Source organism: Lagopus leucura, unplaced genomic scaffold (genome assembly GCF_019238085.1).
Source record: "Lagopus leucura isolate 7727_CA_CO unplaced genomic scaffold, USGS_WTPT01 Super-Scaffold_760, whole genome shotgun sequence".
NCBI classification, from domain to species: Eukaryota; Metazoa; Chordata; class Aves; order Galliformes; family Phasianidae; genus Lagopus; species Lagopus leucura.
In genome coordinates this window covers 11,945,985-11,966,183 of record NW_024962257.1, presented here as the reverse complement: position 1 = coordinate 11,966,183, position 20,199 = coordinate 11,945,985, and the positions used below count along the sequence as shown (strand labels likewise).

The following is a 20,199-nucleotide window of genomic DNA, read 5'->3' as shown; positions in this document are numbered from 1 at the left end:
TTGTCACAAGTAGGGTTGGCCTTCAAAGCAAGGACACGATCTCACTTTTGTTCTGCCTCAAAGAGAACGTCAAGAATTCCAAGAATGTTTTTTTTGTTTAATGAACCAACAGAAATTCTTTATCTTCCTTGTTTACCATTAAAACCCCTGCAAATCTCATGCATGGGCTACATCTGCAGTTTGCTAATTGGTGTGGGTAAGAGTCTACTGGGGGTTTCACTGGAGTTTGTGATGATTTTTGCCGTGTTTTTCCCAGGCAGATAACCCAGCAGCAGTGATACCTGTGCTGCAAACATCCCTGTCTGAAGGTATGATCTGGAAAAATAAGTAATGGTGACCTGTCCAAATTCAATCCATGGAGCTTTAACAATGCTGACCCATGAATTTTGGTAAATACACTTCTACTATTAAAAAAAAGACACTCAGCTGTTGAAGGAGGCATAAAATCTTCCTGACTAAGCAGCTGCACATTTTGTTGTAGTGCTTTCCATAAATCCATTGCTGGGCTCCTCCTGGCCATAAGCAGAGAGCACAGAGCTGGCACAGCCTGCTCCCGTAGCCCTGTTTGTCTGGTTCTGGTACAAACAGTCAAAAAAGCAGAGCTGGGTGGGAAACCCTATTCTCCATCCCCCTCCAGCTACAGCCTGGCTGTGTTATGTCTGCCTTGCAGCTCGTTGCCTAAGTGAAATCACAGTGACACAGGATCTAGAAAGGAAGATTATAATGAAGAGCTGCATCTCAGGAACACGGATCAAAAACCTGAGAGCTGTATACTTCAACTCAGGATGGAAATATCAGACTTTGTTCCTTCATTACAGGAGAGTGGTGAAAGGCTTTCCATTGTAGTGTATGGTTAATGTGATCCAGCAGTGTCTCAGGTCTTTCTTCATTCACCAAATTCATTGCAGGTTTGCCTTTCTTGTTCTGCCCTGGGAGCCCCACCTGTGGCTGGCCAGGCACTGGTTGGCTCCTCGCATGGCTGTGCAGTTCTGGCCTCTAAATCTATGGACACAGTGCATGCAGGGAGAGTCCTAAGGTCAACTGAGAGTCTGAGAGCAAGTGAGATGGACACGGGGCGGCTGCAGTATGATGATGGTCTGGGAAGACCGAGGTTTGTCAGGAGAGGGCACAGAAAGGGCCTACTTTACTCAGTCATAAGGGCAATGTGGATCTGGTGCTCACTGGATTCTGCAGTACTGGAATTAGAGGCCATCGATGAGTCCAGTAGATTGGTTTGAAACAGATAAAAGGGACTTCATGTGAGGCAGGGAGGGAGAATGAACTTCTGGAACCTGCTGCCACAGGAGGCTGTAGAAACAAATGGGGTCAGCAGGTTTATAAAGGGATGAGCAAATTCATGAACAACAGGTCAACAAACAGATGCTGAAGGCAACGTGCAGGAACTTATTCTCTGAAATCATTTACTACTGCTGCAGGTGTTGGAGGAGCACAACCTAAAATGGCGAGGCTTCTGTGCTCTCCCCAGTGCCATCTCCTATTGCTGAGCACAGCACTGAGTGAGATGATCCAACCATCAGATCCAGCAGAGCTTATGTTCTCTGTGTCAACATCCCTAAGCACATTCAGATCATCTCAGGTGGCTGGTGTGTGGTAGGAAGATAGGCGACTGGCAGGAAGAAGTGTCTGCATTTCCATTCCATATTGAGAATCGGATCAATCCTTAGTGGACAACGTCCAGCAGGCCTGACACAAAAGGTTTCTTCATTGAAAAGGGTTACTGGTGGTACAGTCACAGTGGAAACCTGGCTGGATCTGATGACCAAAACACACATGGTCAGCCACACAAACAAAGTGGGGAAAAACTGTGAGGGAGCTGTGGTAAACTTCTGCTGTTCGGTTGATGAATGGCTCCCATGCAGCAGTGACAGCCTGGAGAAGGAATTTGTGGCCAATGTCAAACTACTGCAGGTCTGCTCTACCTCCTGTCAGCTGTAAAACGCAAGGCCTGGGTTCTGCCATGGGTATCTCCAGCAGCAAGGGGTTCAGCATGCTTCATGCCTTCTTGGTCAAAGGGAACTCACGGAATGGGATTTGGACAGGTCAGCTTGGAGGGTGATGAGCAAAAAGTTTTCCTAAGATATTGTTTATGGCATTAAACTTTTTGTGATGGCAACAAAGCACAGACAGTGTTTAAGTTCTGATAAGGCTTATTTTTATCATCCCTGTTCTCTCTACAGACTCATGCAGCTGATGCTTGATGTGGCTGCTCCACTGGGAGCAGTCTCTGCTTTCAGGAAAGGAAGGAGAGAAAATACTTTAAGTCCTCCATCAAAACTGACATTATGGTGAAGGAATACTGAGCACACAGGGACATGACAAAAGACCAAGACGAAAAATCACAAGGGTCTTAAAGCCCAAAAAGAAAATATCCCCTGAGGAAGGTGTTGACGCAGCAGGGACAGGAAAAGTACTCACAGAAGAGAGAAAATAGAGTCAGCCTTCACTAAAATGTCATTTTTTATAAGGGACTTAACACTTAAGGAAGGTAGATAGGTCCTGAAAAGAGTGGATTAAAGTATAGTGCAATCATTTCAGTGTTTCCAGACTGCCTGAAAAAAATTCCCCTTTACCTCAGCGACTGATTGAAGCCATTTCACTCCATCAGAATCTTTGAGAAATGGTGGAGGGTGATGGCGTTGCAGAATAAGACAATAAGGTCTATTCTTATTAGCAGGGCAAAAAGTGGAAACCAGGGAACTATAAGGCAGTCAACTTCAATTCACAACTAACAGTGGGACATTTAATCGAAGTAAGAGATGAGTAATAAGCGTTGCTACTGCCAAGAATGAATCATTTCAGATGAGTCTGTTTTCCTTCTGTGACAGATTCCAGTTCTTGGTTCAACATCATTATTCACTGTTCCTTCATCAATAACTTATGTGTTGTAATAGAGAATACACTTATTAAAATCTCGGATGGGTCTGAGCTGGAAGGGCTGTGAGCAACCCAAAGCATTGGGTTAAAAATGGTTTGGATGTATCAGTGAGAGCAGTTGAATATGGAAAGGCTGACATTTAGGAAGGAAAAACTGTCCAAACCTAAGGCAAACAAGCTGCTTAGACAGGATTTTTTCAGCAAAAGACCTATAGGTTGCTATTTTTTTTTGCTATCGGCCTGCTGAATGCCAGTGTCAGATGAAAACACAGAAGAACCTTTCGTAAACATGTGATGTTCTCCCTCATCTCTCTAGCAAGAAGATCTCTCAACTGGTATATTGCAGTTGGCTTTCAGGAAGAAAATTCTGTGTTTTCCCACTGCTTCTTTGCTAACTGAGGAAGTACATTTTGAATGGGAAATTCTTGCTAAACTCCTCTAAGATGCTTGCCTTCTTCCACAAGTACATATCACTGTGTCCCTTTCCAGGAAGCACTCTCTCCATTGCCAGCTGTATCCTGGGCTGCATCAGGGGGGTGGGGGTGGCAGCAGGACGGGGAGGGGACTGTCCCCTTCTCCTCTGCCCTCTGAGCCCCCACTGCAGTGCTGCATCCTCGGGCCCAGCGCAGGAAGGATATGGAGATGTTGGAGTGTGACCAGAGGAGACCATGAGGATGGGGCTGGAGCACCTCTGCTGTGAAGAAGGGTTGACAGAGCTGACTTGTTCACCCTGGAGAAGGGTCCAGCGAGATCTCATTGCTGCCTTCCAGTACATAAAGGGAGCAGATGAACAGAAGAGAGATCGACTTTTTACACAGGTAGATAGTGATAGGACAAGAGGGAATGGTTTTAAACTAAACGAGGAGAGATTTAGGTGAGATGTGAGGAGGAAATCTTTCACTTAGAGGGCGGTGAGGCTCTGGCACTGCTGCTCGGAGCTGTGAGTGCCTGATCCCTGGATGTGCCCAAGGCCATGGAGGGTCCCTGGGCAGCCTGAGCTAGTGGGGGCAGCCAGCCCACAGCAGGGTGGAGCTGGGGGCTCTAAGGTTCCTTCCAACCCAACCATTCTGTGATTCTATGATTCTGTGATTTCTGACTGTAGGAAGAGGGTGAGGAGCCTGTTCCTACACCATGCCCAGACTGCACACCTGCCAGCTGGCAGTGCAGACCCTCCTGCTCCTTAGTCAACATGGGGTTCCATGCACCCCTCCAAGCCAGCATCAGCACCCCAAGGAGCTTGGGACCCGATGAAAGCCCATCCTGGCCAAGGCTGGGGGCTCCAATTCAAAGCTGAGCTGTCTGGCTGGCTCTGATAAAGGCAACACGGCTTGAGGCCTCCATCTTGTGGCAGCAGGGACAAGTAGCTGGGACAAAACACACAGCTGTTTGCAGCACAGTGTTTTTTAGCCAGACAGCCAAGACGCTGCTCGCTGCCTCCTCCAAAATACTGCCCCTGCTGAGTCCTACCTGAGGTCACAACAAGGTGTGAGAGCAACTGGAGGCAGAGGTCTGGCAGAGGCAGCAGGGACAACAGCCAAACCTGGCACACATCATCCGCCTGCACTGCTCCTGACACTTTTCTATTAATGCACACACACATGGATATGCTCCATGTGTGCTTCCCACTGCTTGCTCCAGCTCCAGGCTGGAGAACATGCATTCCTTTACATGCAGCTTTGCCCCACTTGTGCAAGCACTGCCTTTGCCACGCTCCAGACTGCAAGGATCCCCTGCAGCAGGGTTTGAAGCAGCCAGATCAATGCAGGATTTGGCACTGGCTCTTACCAGTGCTTGACAAACCAGTTCCCAGTGCCATGTATGCCCTGCCTGCACTGTGCCTCTGCTCCCTGTTCTCCCTGTTCTCCCCAGGAGCAGAGGCTCTCTGCTGTGGAGGGCAATGCCCATAGATGTGTCTGGATGGTGTGAGGTAGAAGGGAAAATTGGAGCATGGCCTTGTGGAGTTGTGGCACCTGAAGCTGTTGCTTTGTAGGAGGAATCTTTGAGGGCTGGAGGCTCTCTGAAGTCACCTGTGGTCCCTGATGGTCACTGGAGACTGTAGAACTGGGGCAAGTGTCCATCCTTCCATCTAGACCCATTTGTGTGGTACGTGTGACAAGGAATGAGGGGACCTGTGGTAACCCCAGTCTGGCTTCATGCTGTGTTTTGCTGTGCTTGCCACCCTGGGGCTTTCTCAAACCTCCATCTCTGCACTGAGATCCCTGGCAGGGACAAGCTGCAGTTACTCAGCACCTGGCAGGTTTTACCCCCCCGAGGCTATCTTCTGTCCATGTCCCTCACCACACCCGTGGGCTGGAGGAGAGCCCATGCAGCTCTTTATCAGCCACCTGCAGACCCCACTGGCTATGGCCGTCCCCAGCCCTGCTGCTGGCTGTGATAAGAGCCAGGGCCCGCACACAGCACCCAGCACCGCTTCACCACCTGCCCTGATGAGGCTCACAGCCCAAAGAGCAGGAACTGAGCCCCAGGTACTGATGGTTCTTGTTGGAGTCTTCCCCAGCCTGTCTGCCTACTCGGTGCGCCCTGGGACCCCCACAAGTGGCATGTAGCAAGGTGTTAGGAGATGGAAGCAGAGAAGTCCTATGAGGGCCACAGTCCGTAGGCACACACAGAAAGCTGCCCCAGTGCAGAAGGTCCTCGGCATGTCCTTTCTATGTCACCACACAGACAGTGACAGATGCAGGGAACTGTTCCCCACCACCTCCTGCAAGCCCTTGGAGAATGAGATCTGTTTCCCTACGGTTTGGGCTTTGTGGGGTAAGGAGTGCATGGGATCCCAGCGTGGGTATGTGGCTTAGCTGGGGAGCTCAGGATGGGCTGGAGACCTCAAGAATCACTCTCCATAAAGCTTCCCCATCCACTTGCACCTGTAAGAGCTCTACTCATGCCTACAGACAGCAGAAACACATCTGTCTTCTGGGCACACCACTCAAACACCACCAAACACCACCACCTGAGCCCATATTCTCTGCACATCCACCTGGCCCGGGGGCTCCCAATTCAGCTGCATGGAGTCCCAGAGCAGATCCCTCCCGCTCCCTCCCCACAGGCAGCAACGAGAGCAGGACACCAGGGCTGGAGCACAAATGCAACAGATTTTATTTCATCTCATTTGGCTGCTCGCTGTTGGAAGGCTGGCGATGGGTTGGCCCCAGCTCTAGCTGCCACGCTGTCTTAACGGTACTTGGCAGTCAGCACGCTGCCCACAGCGCACAAGAACTTGTCCAGGGAAGCATGGACCTCTGGGGTCAGGGCAGCAGGGTGGTGGATGGCCACCACCACCAGGAAGCATTGTCCCAGGAGCTGCAAGGCAAAAGGAGAAGGTGAGCGAGAGGGTGAGGCAAAGGGTGGCTGCATGGCCCAAGAGAGGGCTGGGGTGGGGGCAGGGTGGGTCAGCCCTTCCCAGATACTTACTTTGAAGTTGACAGGGTCCACGCGCAGCTTCTGGGCATGGAGGTCGCTGAGCTTGGAGAGAGTGCCTGCGATGTCATCAATATGGTTGGCAGCCTCGATCAGGGCACCCACTACCTTCTTGCCGTGCCCCTTGATCTGAGCAGAGCCGTGTGACAGATCAAAGTGGGGGAAGTAGGTCTTGGTCGGGGGGTAGGTGGTGAACATCCTGTGGAGCACAGTGAGTCAGGGCCAGCAGGGCAGAAAGGGAGGGGGACAGGTTAGACAGGGAGGGATAGGACACGGACAAATGAGGACAGGAAGAGGATCAGCGACAGATGGGAGAGAGGCAGCCGGAGGACAGAGAAGTACACCTACCTCTCCAGGGTCTCGGCGCCATACTCATCAGCATGGCTGCCGATTTTGGAGAAGATGCCCTTGACGTTGTTCTTGTCAGCAGCGGACAGCACCATGGTTGCACCTCCGCGTTGGCAGCCCCCAGCACGGGTGCTCCTCCAGTCTGCTGTCAGCCTTATATGCTGTGTTGGTCACTGCCCGCCCCCCAGCCCGCCCCATAGATTCTGGACCCCAGCCAGGCAGGGCTGCTGCCCTGCCCCACCCACGATACTGCACAGGCTGGGGGGGGGTTGGATCCTGGCACGAACTTGGGCTCGGTGTTAGGGTTGGGGCAATGTGATGTTGGCATGATCTGGATTTAGGGTTAGGATTAGGGTTAGTGTCTGCATCAGCATGGGTTGAGGTTAGGGTCTGCCATGGAGCGGGTGGAGCAGTCGGTCTCCAGTACCCTGGCATGGAGTTAGGGCTGAGGTGCCTACGAGGGGTCCCTGAGGAGGCCAGAAAGGATGTGTTCTGCTCAGGAGGAGCAGGCAGAGTGAAGGGGACAGAAATATGGGGGCTGCAGGCTCAGGAGCACTGTGGAAGTCTGTGCCTCAAGGAGCTGCTCCTGTGATGCAGACTGACCTCTCCAGCACAGCCCTTGCATGCATGCAAACTGCCCCAGTACATGCACTGTCCCTACACACACCACTCTGCAATGTAGCCCCTACACACACACCACCACTCTTTCTCACTGCACCTTCTGCTCATTTCTCCTGCACTCCTCACACCAGTGCACCCCAATGCATCCTCATGTCTTTCTCCCTGACCGCAGTTTGCATCCCTTTGCAAACAGACCCCAGAGCTCCCTTTGTCCCAGCCCTTGCTGCTATGGGGGCTTGGGGTGACCCTGACTGCTGGAAATGGGGCACTCAGAAGAGCTACAGGGTCAGATCCTGATGCAGGCACTGTCCTGCAGCCACAGGAGCTCGCAACAGGGGAAGAGGGGAATGTATGGCCATAACGACCCCCGGTGAGCTCTGCATGTCGCAAATGATGAAGATGAGGAGGAAGGTGAGGAGGGTGAGGAAGATAAGGAGGGCTGGGAAGGTGAAAAAGGTTGCAGCGGTTCCAATAGGTTTGAGAGCTGGCATGGGGGGGGGACAGTTTACACCCGTTTCCTCTATTTCCAGCGGTTCTTATCATTTGTGTTTGGGGGAGATTAGCTTGGCCTGGCACCATATCAGAGCACAGGAGGAGGGGAAGAGTGGAGGAGGGGGACTGCTCTTCTGGGAAGCAGAAGGAGGGGAGGCTGTGTGTTTGCTGCCCATGCACACGTCAGTGGGGCAAACTGCAAAGGCAGAAGAGCTCCTCCAACTGAGGGCACAGGAATAACTGGGTGGAAGTGAACACAGATGTGCTGAGATGTAGGTAGTGCTTTGAAGTATGGAGGAAAAGCACTGCATTTGGAAGTGTGCTCACAGGAACGGGGTATAGCTTTGGTACTCCCTATCAAAGCAGGTGCTGATTTCCTGGTGCAGCTTCCCTTAATCCTCACAAACCCCAATTTTCTCCACTGGTCACAATGCAGAGCAAACCCAGGGCTAGTTTACTATCTTATGACCCACCATCTCCTTCAGGTCTAAAGCCAGTGATGTAAAAGCAGCAGCCTTGTATTGGACTACAGCTCTGCCTGTGACATTTCCAGCCTCTCCAGATGGCACGGGAAAAGCAGGCACCCAGGGCACAAGTGGAGGGGCTCTTCCCAGGCAATTGCTAGAGAGTTGTGGCTTAGGGGCTATGAATTGTGTTTGTACTTCATAGTTCACAGTAGATTTTTTTCACTCAGTGAACTCGTCTAGTTGCCCACAAAATTCATGCAGGCATTAAGCTCCCACAGCATTCCCAGTGAAGTCCTGAACAGCCATGGTGATAGAGCCAGGAGAGGTCAATCCTTCCCCTATGGAAAATTGTTCAAGGTGTTCAAAGAAACAAATTTGGCTTCACCCACCCCAAGCAGGTTTGCAGACATGGGAAGGTGCAGGCTGAGCTCCGTCCACAGAGTCCTGCTACCAGCTTCAGGATCACGTTTAACCAAGCAGGCCCCATGCCAGACCTGGAGGAAGGAGCTTCCTTCCTCCCTCCCTCCCTCCCTCCCTCCCTCCCTCAGGGTGCAGGGAAGCACTGAGTGTACCCCAGCCCACCCTGGACCCCTATGCCCTTTCCCCAGCCCCAGCACACATGGACACAGTGCTGCAGCAATGGTGTCTTTATTGAAGACTTGAAGTTGCAGACGATGGTTCATCTGTACTTCTCAGCCAGCACAGCAGACACGGCAGACAGGAACTTGTCGAAGGCAGCATGCACCTCTGGGGTGTAGTCTTTGCCCAAGTGTGCAGCCAGCACCACCTGGATGCACTGCGACAACAACTGCAAGGCAAACAGAGGCTCAGTACCCTTGCTCTGGATGGAGGGCTCTCAGCCCCAGTCTGTCTCCCATCCTGGCCCTGCCACCACCCCTGGCCTCCAGCTCCTGGCTCCCAGGATCCCAGCTCCCAGGAAACTCATCACACTCAGACCTCAAGACCCCAAGGCTCCAGGACTCCTGACTCAAGGACTGCCTGATCGCAGGACCCCTTTACCCCAGGACCTCCTGGTCCCAAGACCTCCAAGATCCCAAGACCCCTGACCGCAGCACCCCAGGACCCCCAGACCCAAGCCTCTGCTCACCTTGAAGTTGACGGGGTCAACACGCAGGTTGTAGGCATGCAGATTGCTAAGCTCAGACATGGCCTGGCTGAGGTTGTCCATGTTCTTCACGGCGTTGCCCAGGGCACCCAAAACCTTCTTGCCATGGCCACGGATCTGGTCAGAGCCGGACGAAAGGTCGAAGTGAGGGAAGTAGGTCTTGGTCTGGGGATAGGCGGTGAACATCCTGCCGGAACGAGGCTGGTCATTCTGCTGCCCCGCAGCTCCCCCTGGCCCAGCCCGCACACCCCAGGATCTGGTCCGCACCCCTTGGCTCCCCCTCCCCCATTCCCACCCCACCAGGTGCTCCTGGGCCTGGCTCGCACCTAAGTAGAGCCTCAGCTCCGAATTCCTCCTGGTGAGAAGCGGCCTTCTCCCAGGCCTGCTGGATGAGCTTCTTGTCCTCGGCAGTCAGCATGGTGGCAGCTGGTGGGGTGGGCTGGTGGCTGATGGCAGTGCGTGGTGGAGGAGTCTGAGGGCCGACCTCTTATAGCTCCCTGCACACCCGCCCCAGCCTTATCTTATCCACACGGCGGGGCCGGGGCTGTGCAGCGCTGGGAGCAGGGAGCGGCGGTGCTTCGGGGGGCCCTGACGCCCACAGAGGGGGCCCTGAGGGGGCCCTGCTGCCCTGCCCTGTCCTACCCTGCCCTGCCCTGCTCTGCCAGCTGGGTTGGCCCTCTGCACTTCATGCAGAGGGGATCCCAGGCAGCCCCTCGCCAGGCTGGGGGAAGGCATGCATCAGGGCTGCACCCTGTAGTTGGCAGCTACTGTCCTGTGGATGCTGCAACCTCGGCCTTGTGCTGCTTGGCGCTCCTGTCAGCATGCACCCTTCTTCCCTCGCCCAGAGCCTGCGTGGCTTCTTGTTCCCCAGGCCATGCTATCCTCCAGCCTCTGACATCCAGCCCTCTCCACAGAGCCCCAGGGCCTGTTCCCCTCCCATGCCACCTTTGTGCTCCCATCATCTGTCTGCAGCAGCCTAGAGAAACCTGGGTGAGGAAGAACCTCCTTTCTTGGCACCTGGTCTTTCCAAAGTCCGTACCTGCTTGCTCATCATCCTTGCCTTGTTCCCATCCCACTGTGTGCTCCTGCCGCTCTCCCACAGGACATCCCATAGGGCATGCAGCGGTTGGGGACTGTCATATCCTTCATTGAGCCTCTGCATGAAATCACTGATACAAATCTGGGCTTAGGGATGTACCCCACGCTGACCTACAATGTAAATTGTTGATCTAAACGTTCAGGTTACCCAGAGACACACAAAGATAGGATGCTTTAAAAACTTACTGCTCACAGAAGGTGCCCTGGTCAACATCAGCAGATTTAGAGCAGCTCAGTGGTTTAAAAGTTCTGCATCTTATCTCTGTTCTCCTTGCCCAAATACAGTGCTTATGTTTGGTGAACAAGATGAGCACTGCAGCTTGTAGTGCCAGTTCATGCTCATTTGCTTAGGGCTTTGCGCACATCTTTTCATGTCAAAAATCTTCTGAGACCTGCATGAGCAGTGAGTGAACTGAGCAGGGAGCTCAGTAAATGAAGCTGGAATCACTCTGCCCTTAGACACAGACCCATCCAGGTGCACTGGGTGATATCACAGTTATTCACCTGCCCACAACACATGGATCACTCAGGTGGAGAACACACCAACAAACAAAGGAGGGGCTTCTGAATTTCAAGCTGCTCTAACACTCCAGGTGTTTTTTGTGTGTGTGAAGAGGTGACGTGTACCACTGTAAAGTCTTGGAAATACTTTGGAAGAGAAAGCAAGGATGAAAACAAAGAAATTCACATAGGTTTTATCAGCTGGGAGCTGGGGTATTGGCCGAGAGGCATGGAAGGTCCATGCATTCCCGTGAGGGGAATGCCAAACACTGGGAATTTTGGTCCCTCAGATATCATCATTGATCTCCAGGGGCCATCAGTCTTCCCAAATTTCAACAGCAAGCAAAGTTCCCGATACAAATATAGGAAATGTCAAGCTGAGGGGAAGGTGTCTTTACCAAACAGGTGGGACTAAGCAGGTGTGATTGCCTAAGGTGTTCACCTTGCCCAGACCCATTGGAGAAGAGCACGCACAGTCAATAAGCAGCACTGCCCTGTGCAAATCATGCCATTTGGCAATGCAGCTGTTGTTCAGAACAGGCTGTGCTGGATTTTGGAGAGTCTAAACAAGAAGCCTGGGTCCATTCATTATTCTAGCAAGGTAAAAGAATATTTCCTGATCAGCTTTACATTTGGTTGACATAGCTTCTGAATTGTGGGCAGTAATAGTCACAGGGCTCTATCCTGTTCTGGGCTTCTGCTCAGCAGTATGTTATTCTCATTATGTACATGAACTTACACAGCTTAGTATTTTTCCCTCTGTATTATGTAGTGATTTCCAAACACGGTGCCAAGACACTAAGGTGGGGGTGGAACATGAAAGATGAAAGCACAGAGACCAAAGATCACAGTTGAATTATTTATTGTAGTCTGCAGATGGCTGAGCCCCTGCATAGGGCAGTTGAGGGGACTGCATAGGAAGAATACCCAGAACTTGGCAGCTGCTGTGTGCCATCGGTGCACGTCCCTAACACAGTGTGGAAGCCATTTATCTGTACTTCTCAGTCAGAACAGAGGAAACGCTGGACAGGAACTTGTCCCATGCAGCATGAACTTCTGGGGTGAAATCACTGGGATAGCGGGCAGCCACAGAGCACAGGATACAGTGGGAAAGCAGCTGAAAGGGAAAAAAAAAAGGTGAAATCCATTGTAATCAGTAACAGATGCCAACCTAAGAGTCTGCAGCGTGCTCTGGAATGAAAAAAATACCCAACCAGGGTAATGTCCCAACGATGTCCCAGCCAGGTAACAGATTAAACTGGACCAGATGGTTTGCTAGAAAATCCAGTCTCAGGTTAAAAATCAGCTGGGGAACCAGCAGCAACATAAGGCTGTACCACATAGTCAGGGATCAAGCTCCCATTAGTTTAAATGACCAGTGGCCTCTAGTTCTGTGGCTGGTAATTTTCATCCCTGAAGGTGTGCCTGCTCACCTTGAAGTTCACTGGGTCCACCCTAAGGATGTAAGCATGCAGCTCGCTCAGTTTGGCCAAAGCACCTCTAATGTCATCGATGTTCTTCACAGCTTCCCCAATGGCATTCAGGACCTTGGAGCCATGACCACGAAGCTGAACTGAGCCTTGGCTGAGATCAAAGTGAGGGAAGTAGGTTTTTGTCTGAGGGTAGCTGGCAAAAAGCCTGGAGGAGAACGAGACAACAAAGTTCAGCAGTGGAAAAGGCATGTCTGATCTGGCAAAGCCTCAGGACAAGTGCACTGCAAAGCTGCAGAAGTACACTCCTTCAAACTGCAGTAAGCTGAATGAATGGTTGGTGTGAGTGGTGCTGGAGTCCCAGCAGGAATCTCACAATATTTCAGGCTGACTGTAAATAGCATTTAAATAACTTTGAACAACAACATCTAATAAATGTGGACAGCTGTTCTCTTAATGTCCATTACATGGCAACTTAGGTGATAAATCAGTTTAAGTTCATTTCCTAGTAGTGATAACCCTATTTCAGGACACCGAGTATGAATGACTTTGAATTCCTCTTTAGGGCTCCTAGCTATGAATTCTCAATTACTATAATAGGAAGCAAGCCCATAGATGGTAAAAATATATTTTTTTTGCTGTAAAATTTTGAAGCCATCAGAATTTAGTAGCACAGGTGTGATTCCAGAAAAAAAAATCATATTAAATAACATACAGCTCATCAAGCAATTCTCATCAATCCTAACACGACTGCATGAATCTCACTCATGCAGCACTGAAGCAAGATGCATCCTAACAGCAAAGTCCGAGGAAGCACCCTGTGCTGCAGGTGACTTACCTCTCCAGTGATTCTGCCCCAATGGCATCAATCTGGGCAGCCACCTTTGCCCAGATGGTGGTCACGGCAGCCTTCTCAGCTTGGGTCAGCGTCATTTTGCAGGAGAGTGCTGGTTCAGGCTCCCTTCAGTGAACACCCAGAGCAGGTTGTACTAAGTGCCCTCGCAGCCCTGGTTATAAAGAGGAAGAGAAGAGCAGGCCTTGGCGTCTGTCCGCACTCATTGGTCACTCCAAAGGCCCACCCATGGAGGTGGGAGACCCTTATCTCCCCCTGAAACAAAGCCCATTTCGGTAAGGGTCAGTGCACTGGCCTCCTGGTTTGCTGGTGTTATCAGCTTCTTGCTTCTTAGCACGTACTGGCCGCGTGGCATGAAAAAGTTGACTGGGCGCATATGAACAGAGAGATAGAGGTGGAACATTCTAGTGATGGAGGATCAGGACGTGCCTTTAAGTGGATTTTGAGCAAACTAAAAAGCTTGGATAGTAATTTGTATTTGTCACCTTGCTTCAAACAGATGTGCACACAAGACTGGGTCTTTCTGGGCCATACCTCCAATACACACGGCCACTACATGGCCCAGTATTGCACATTCAGTACTTCTAGCACTAGGTAGTGCTAAGGACAGCTGGGATGTGTGCAGTATGGCTCGGGGGGGAGTGAGACCCTGATTCTAAGGAAAACAGTGGAGATTTTGGCACATGTTCCAGCACTGTCAGGCATTTACCGGCCTCTTGTGAAGAGTTAGGGACTGACTCCACTACTGGCATTGCTGATTACAGCACCATTAGTCATGATTCACATGGATACAGGGAGAGACAGCTTATGAAATCAAGCATAGTACTGAAAAGAAGCATGTTTATGGGAGAAAGCCCAGTCAGATGTGCACAGTTCCTCACCATCCACAGATCTCAAGTTGCTGAGTGCTTCCTGAGACAGTTGATATTGATATTTCCCAGCAGTTTGTTTCCTTAATCTGTAATTCCCTCTGATACAGATCTGAGCTGCATCAGTAAACACCCCATACTGCATCTCTTTGATTTGCAGCTGTGTGATTCTTACAGCCAGTTATCCCTTGTGCCTTGAAATAGCCCTCAGCACATCAGACAGTGCTGGTGTGCACTGTGCTGCATGCTGGGCATGCACACAAAGCCCAGTCCTGTGCTAGAAGGTTTGTGTCTTCAGTGCATGGACACATGTGATGGGTGAAGGGACAAATGAGTAAAGGAAAGGCCAGCATGGCTCTGTAATCACAGCTAAGTGGGCAAAGTATCCAGGAAATACCCAGCTGGAGATGGTTGCTACCAATGCTTGGGGAATGTTGTGTCAGCACACGAAGCAGAAGTGAGTCCACCCCACTGAACCTCAGAAGCAGTGCACGGCAAGCTGGTGGCATGGGCAGGTGTCAGATTTTGTTCTTTGCCCAACCAGCTCTGCATCTTGTGCTGAGCAGGTTGACGTGTATAAGCCAGATTCCTTCTCCAGATGTGTTTGTGTTTCACAGCACTACCAGCGGCTGCATGCAATGTGCTCCAGATGTGGCTGCCCTGCTGACAGGACAGGCACTAAGCTCTTTATACAGGAAAATGCTGTATTCAGTTTACATAGCTTAAATGGATGGAGGTATTGAGAGAAGCTGTATTCATCATCTCTAATTGCATGCATTTAAAAGACATGTGCAGTGTTCCAAATAGGAAAATACTTTGAAAATAATGCTGTTGTTGTCTTCTTCTGAAAGCGCTACCTCCGACATCGCCCACTGCATGGCTGTGCTCCAAGCTCTGCTGACAGTGCTTGAGGGAAGTCCCCGTGACTCAGATATAGCCAGGCAGATGCCAGCAATACTACTTGCTATTTTGCTGCCAGCTGTTTAACCTGAACAGCGATCCTCCACGACTGGAGGATTAATGTCAAAGTAGGCATGAAGATCAGAGTGATGCCTGCACCGGAGGCTTGTTGGTTGTACATGAACTACAAGCACTGAAATCTTTATTGAATTTGGATTCTTTTTCCAAGAGTTGCTCCTCACTATCACAAAAGTCAGAGCAGCCCAAAGGTGACAGTGGTTTGCTAGGAGGGGCTCACTGCTTGCCTAGGGTCAGAGTTGTGCTGGGGACAGCTTCAGGGGCTCTTCAGAAAGGAGCCTGGTGGGAGTAGAGTGATTTGCAGCCATGTGCAGCAATGTGACATGGAGAGTGATGAGTTGTCCTCTCTCAGCCAAGTTCCTTGCCCCACTGTTCCAGCTGCCCACAGGGTGCTGAGCCTTGGAGCTCCTGGCCCACGCAACTCAAGGAATTGGACAACACAGCCACTGTTGTTCCTCTGGTTGCAGGATTGATACATCCTCTGGGAAGCTGCTTCAAATGTGTATCTCCCTCTCTTTCTGTTGCTTTTCATATTTAGGCTTCATAAACCTACAGCATGAGTACAGGCTATATATCTTTGTTATGAAGCTGTGAAATGTCTCCAGAGCCTTGGGAAGGAGCAGCAGGCTGAGCTGGCATGTAGTCCTGCTGCACAGCAGCCTGGCTTTGGGGCTGCCTGTCCTGCCACGTCCTGCTCCTGCAGGAACAAAGCATGGAGCAAACACGAAAAGTGTTTTTTTGCACTAATGTAGGTCTTCTTTTCATCCTACTCCCAAAGCAGGGTGTCAATTAAAGTCAACAACAGACCTGTTTGATCACTATAAGTGGGGTTATAATTTCCAGCTCATTAAATAAGCGGTTGTACCTCTATGAGATGGGGTAACTCCCCATGGGCGTCTGTTCTGCACCGTCGCCTCTCTCTCAAGGGAATTTCAGCAGGTAACAGTGGCACACACATCTGCTCTACTGAAGAATTTGGGTGCATTAGGCTTTGGAAATCTTAAAAGCAGAATCTTTATCCTGGCTTTATTCTTTCATTTCCTACTAGCACTCAAAGAGCTTGCAGCTTTCTAGAGCTTTGCTTTAACTCATCTCCAAGAGCTGGAAGTGCCAAATATGCCTGCACTTTTTTTATTGAAGAATATAAAGTTATGCTTGGAAGCAGACACACTGGGAAATTCTAACGTAGCTGCCCAGCACTGGAGCACAATGAATGCTCTGCTGTGATAACGTGACTGCTCTTTAATCGCTCACCAACAACTCTCTCCCCTCAATGACAGCTTCTCTTGCTTCAATTGTTATCACCTGCCTGGCAGAGAATGGCTGTGCAGATTAAGCCCTCGCTGCGGGTGCTCATCTCCCTTTCAGTCCCCAACCACCCATCTCTGCCTGAAGTCCAAGGGAAGAATCTCGCAGAGAAAAACCCAGAGTGGGGATATCTCAGAGCATTCAAATATCTAAATATTGCTATCAAATATGGACGAACTTATGTGAAAAACCTGGGCCATCCTCTGACATAATTGCTGATAGTTTTCTGATCTTAGCTGGACACACAATAAGACAAATGAGCCAAAAGAGCTGCCAGGGGAATACAGTTTGTGGCACTTGCAGCTGGCCAGCAGCTTGTAGTTCTGGAGCTGTAATAATTGAACGATTCAAAGTGACCAAAGGAGATCTCAAGACATGAAAATAGTGAAGGGGTGTGTGGGCACATGGGAAGAGGTGGGAATGAACCTTGAGGCACCATGGGCACTGGAGAGGTGTGAGGTGCCAGGAGCACTGTGCATATGTGAGGTGCTGGAAGGCACTGGTGGTGCCAGGCTGATCTGGCGCACTGTGCATGGGCATGTGAGGTATTGATCCGAACACTGGGCTGATGGAGGGAGCACTGCTGGGTAGCGTGAGGTGCTGGGCCGAGCTGTAAGCCCTTGGCTGAAGTGGGAGTGCTGAGTGGGGTGTGAGAGGTGCCGGGCTGAACAGGGGGCACAAGGGCTCAGACATCTTCTGACTCTAAGGATTCTATGATTCTATATTGGCTGTCTGGAGGCACTGGGCTCCAACTTGGCATGCTGGGGGTCTGAATGTGAGATGCTGTGCTGCGCTGGGGGCACAAGGGCTCCAGTGTGATGTGCTGGGCTGAATGGGGGGACACAGGGAAGAGAGCCTACAAACAGGAGGGGAATCAACTCTTAGAAAGGGTAGATAACAGCAGGACCAGGGGTTGAGGGAGGGAGGATTTAGGTTGAATGTCTTTACAGAGAGAGTGGTGAGGTGCTGGAACAGCTGCCCAGAGAGGCTGTGGATGCCCCGTCCATCCCTGGAGGTGTTCAGGGCCAGGTTGGATGGGGCCCTGGGCAGCCTGGGCTGGTAATGAATGTGGAGGTTGGTGGCCCTGCGTGTGGCAGGGGGTTGGAGATTCATGATCCTTGAGGTCCCTTCCAACCCTGGCCATTCTGTGATTGTGTGAAACGTGAGACGCTGAGCTGTTGTGAGGACAAGAGGCTCCAACTTGACGCGCTGTGCCGCACTGGGAGCTCGGGGCTCAGCTGTGAGGTGCCGGGCTGCACTTCAGGCACACGTCTGCACTGCGAGGTGCCGGGAGGGACAAAGGGCACAAGGCCGAGGGCAGCCGCCGGGCACCCCGAGGCCGTGCGGGCCGCGCTGCGGGCACGGCGCCGAGCTGCGAGGCACGGGGCCGCACCGAGGGCGCCGTAGCGGCGGCCCGGGCCCTGAGCGCGGGCCGCCCGGGAACTCCGCGCCTGCAGCTCCGCCCCGCCGATCAGCCGCGGCTCGGGGGAACCGGCGGCGGCGGAGGCGCGGAAGCGGAAGTCGCGCGGGCCGGGCCGCTTTCCTGCCGAGCCGCGTCGTTGCCCGCCCGGTGCTCGCTGCGGCGCGGCGGCATGGGCGAGAGCACCAGCCCCATCAGCGTTATCCTTGTGAGCTCGGGCAGCCGCGGCAACAAGCTGCTCTTCCGCTTCCCCTTCCAGCGCGGCGCCGAGCACCCCGCCGCCCAGGCCAGTAAGTGCGCGCCGGGCCCGGGGCCGCTCCGTGCCGCGGGGCCGCGATCCGGCCCGGTGCCGGCGGCCCCTCCACGGCCTCCCTCGGCTGGCGTGGCACCCCGCTGTCAGGCGCAGGGTTTGTGCTTGGATGGTCCGAGGGTCGGACCGCATCCGTGACGGTCCCCTCCTACTCGAGTTGCTCTATGAGTTCTGTCCGTTCCGCACAGCCCTGCCTTGGGTCAGCAGTGACGGATGTGGAGCTGTGCCCACGTGTGCGGCCAGCCCTGGCGTTGGTGTCCTGCGCTTTGCAGTGTGCTGCTGAAAAGCCAGAGTGGGTTTGGGAGGGCTTAGCGTGGTCAGTGCTGTGGGATTACAGCATCACGGCTTGCAAACCTAACCTGTCGCCGGGCAGCGTTACAATCAGGTTTCGGTTTCAGTGTGAGTGTGGTGCCTAGGAACATTTAACAGTTCGGGAGAACACACCAAAGTGAGCACGTGTTGGGTGAGCCCTGTGTGTGATCTGGGGCTATTAACCAGGGATGAGGTTGTTTCCCATGTTTTCCAGCTGCCATATGTCACAGAATCACAGTCATAGAATCATCTGAATTGGGATGGACTTTTAAAGGCCTTACGGTCCGACTCCCCCAAAATGAACAGGGACACCCACAGCTCCATCAGTGCTCAGCGTTCACCCAGCCTGACACTGTCTCCAGGAGCAGGGCACCCACCACCTCTCTGGGCAATCTGTGCCAGTGCTTCTCCGCCCTTATTGCAAAGAACTTCCTCGCATCCAATCTGAATCTGCCCTCTTTTAGTTTGAAACCATTTTCCCTTGTCCTGTCACACCAGTCCCTGTATCTCGTGTGAGATTTAATGCCCCTTTTTAGATTGTGAGTCATCTTTCACTGAGGAATAATTATTTTTTAACCCCATTTTGTCCTTATAAGTAAAATCCAAAAAGATTATTGCTATTTACTGTCTGCTTCCCTCCTGCCGCTCCCCAGCTTTTTGTTGGTAAGATTTGGATATGTGTCACTGCAGAGGAGGCTTCTGGAACATCACTACTGTCCTGAAACATGAGCAAGAATGTGGATAATTAATGAGATGAATTTTTGATTTTCGCTTCCTTGAATTGCAAAATGGCTCTGCTAACATGAATTGTTCCCTGGTACTTGGCAGGAAAGTTGTTTCTTTGAATGCTTTTGTTTTCTCTATGTCCCTTGAAAATGTAAGCTTCTTGCTTCCGTTTGTTAATGTGTCTGAGTGGGAGCTGCAAAAACAAAACCAAGACCTTACTGTACGCTTCAGGAGATTGCTCCCTGAGAAAGCTGTCTTTATTCTTTGCCTCAGATAAACCACGGAGTCGATATGCGGTGAATAGCTCTGGTGATACCTCAGAGGACCAAGATGGGGACTCCAGGTAGGGAGAAAACAATTCTCCTCGTCTGACTTTAAAGCTGAGGAGGAGCTGGCCTCCTTTTTTCTTACTGCTAGTTCAGCAGGCAAACACTTGTAGTGCACAGATGACCTGCAGAGGGATATTGTAATGCTGAGTTAGGAGAAAATCAGTGTTTGATAGTAAGAAATGTCTAATGCTGGTGAGTCTGCTGTATTCCGGGCAAAGTGTAGCTCGGGTCAGCTGTGCTTGTTAGAAAGCCTGTGGTACTCTTTCAGAGCCAGGAGCATTGATCCTTTGGCTAAATTCCACTTTTCTCCACCTACCTACCTGTAACTGACTCTCTTACACAGTTGCCTCATGTTCTTCCTCAGCTTAACAGTGATACAGAATTGCTGTGCACTGCTGAGTAACTAACTTTGTTTCCGGGGATGTAGCTGCTTGTGTATTCATGAAGTGAAATAGTGGCTCAGGAGGGCTCTGAGACTTAGAAACTGAGTTTTTCAGCTGCAGGAAATTAGAGAGTAACAAAAGCACCGAGCAGAGGTGGTGCGTTGTTCAGCATGCACATACATAGACGTGGACCCTCTAACTGGTGTTGGGAGAAAACCTGAAATCTGCTGTGTTCTGAATCTATCATTATCAGATAGGAGACAAACTTGGGCCACAGTTCAGTTGTAGACTTTTT

General features: G+C 51.5%; 4 protein-coding genes across 9 annotated transcripts in view; 1 reads left to right on the top strand and 3 right to left on the bottom strand.

Moving 5' to 3' along the window:
• Window positions 1-5,989: 5,989 nt before the first annotated feature.
• On the bottom strand, window positions 5,990-6,834 carry LOC122176127 (hemoglobin subunit alpha-A). Its single transcript, XM_042864431.1, has 3 exons — window positions 6,682-6,834; window positions 6,328-6,532; window positions 5,990-6,216 (listed from the first exon to the last, which is right to left on the bottom strand). Exons 1-3 carry the CDS (start codon window positions 6,774-6,776, stop codon window positions 6,088-6,090), a joined length of 429 nt encoding a protein of 142 aa, XP_042720365.1. The 5' UTR covers window positions 6,777-6,834; the 3' UTR covers window positions 5,990-6,087.
• A 2,059-nt stretch (window positions 6,835-8,893) lies between these two features.
• On the bottom strand, window positions 8,894-9,866 carry LOC122176181 (hemoglobin subunit alpha-D). The gene is made up of 3 exons (XM_042864502.1): window positions 9,714-9,866; window positions 9,370-9,574; window positions 8,894-9,069 (listed from the first exon to the last, which is right to left on the bottom strand). The coding sequence occupies exons 1-3, from the start codon at window positions 9,803-9,805 to the stop codon at window positions 8,941-8,943; spliced, it is 426 nt and encodes a 141-aa protein (XP_042720436.1). The 5' UTR covers window positions 9,806-9,866; the 3' UTR covers window positions 8,894-8,940.
• Window positions 9,867-11,848: 1,982 nt separating this feature from the next.
• LOC122175998 (hemoglobin subunit pi) lies at window positions 11,849-13,437 on the bottom strand. The gene is made up of 3 exons (XM_042864106.1): window positions 13,255-13,437; window positions 12,420-12,624; window positions 11,849-12,103 (listed from the first exon to the last, which is right to left on the bottom strand). Exons 1-3 carry the CDS (start codon window positions 13,347-13,349, stop codon window positions 11,975-11,977), a joined length of 429 nt encoding a protein of 142 aa, XP_042720040.1. The 5' UTR covers window positions 13,350-13,437; the 3' UTR covers window positions 11,849-11,974.
• Window positions 13,438-17,981: 4,544 nt separating this feature from the next.
• NPRL3 (NPR3 like, GATOR1 complex subunit) overlaps window positions 17,982-20,199 on the top strand; it is a 39,345-nt gene continuing 37,127 nt past the window's right edge. For 2 of the 6 annotated variants that reach the window (XM_042864169.1, XM_042864168.1), the window contains exons 1-2: window positions 17,984-18,134; window positions 19,466-19,535. In XM_042864169.1, coding sequence (XP_042720103.1) covers window positions 18,017-18,134; window positions 19,466-19,535 — 188 coding nt within the window. In that variant the 5' untranslated portion in view covers window positions 17,984-18,016. Of the gene's footprint in view, window positions 18,135-19,465; window positions 19,536-20,199 lie in introns of all 6 variants that reach the window. The other 4 variants (XM_042864172.1, XR_006177606.1, XM_042864171.1 and 1 more) reach the window with 4 other exon arrangements.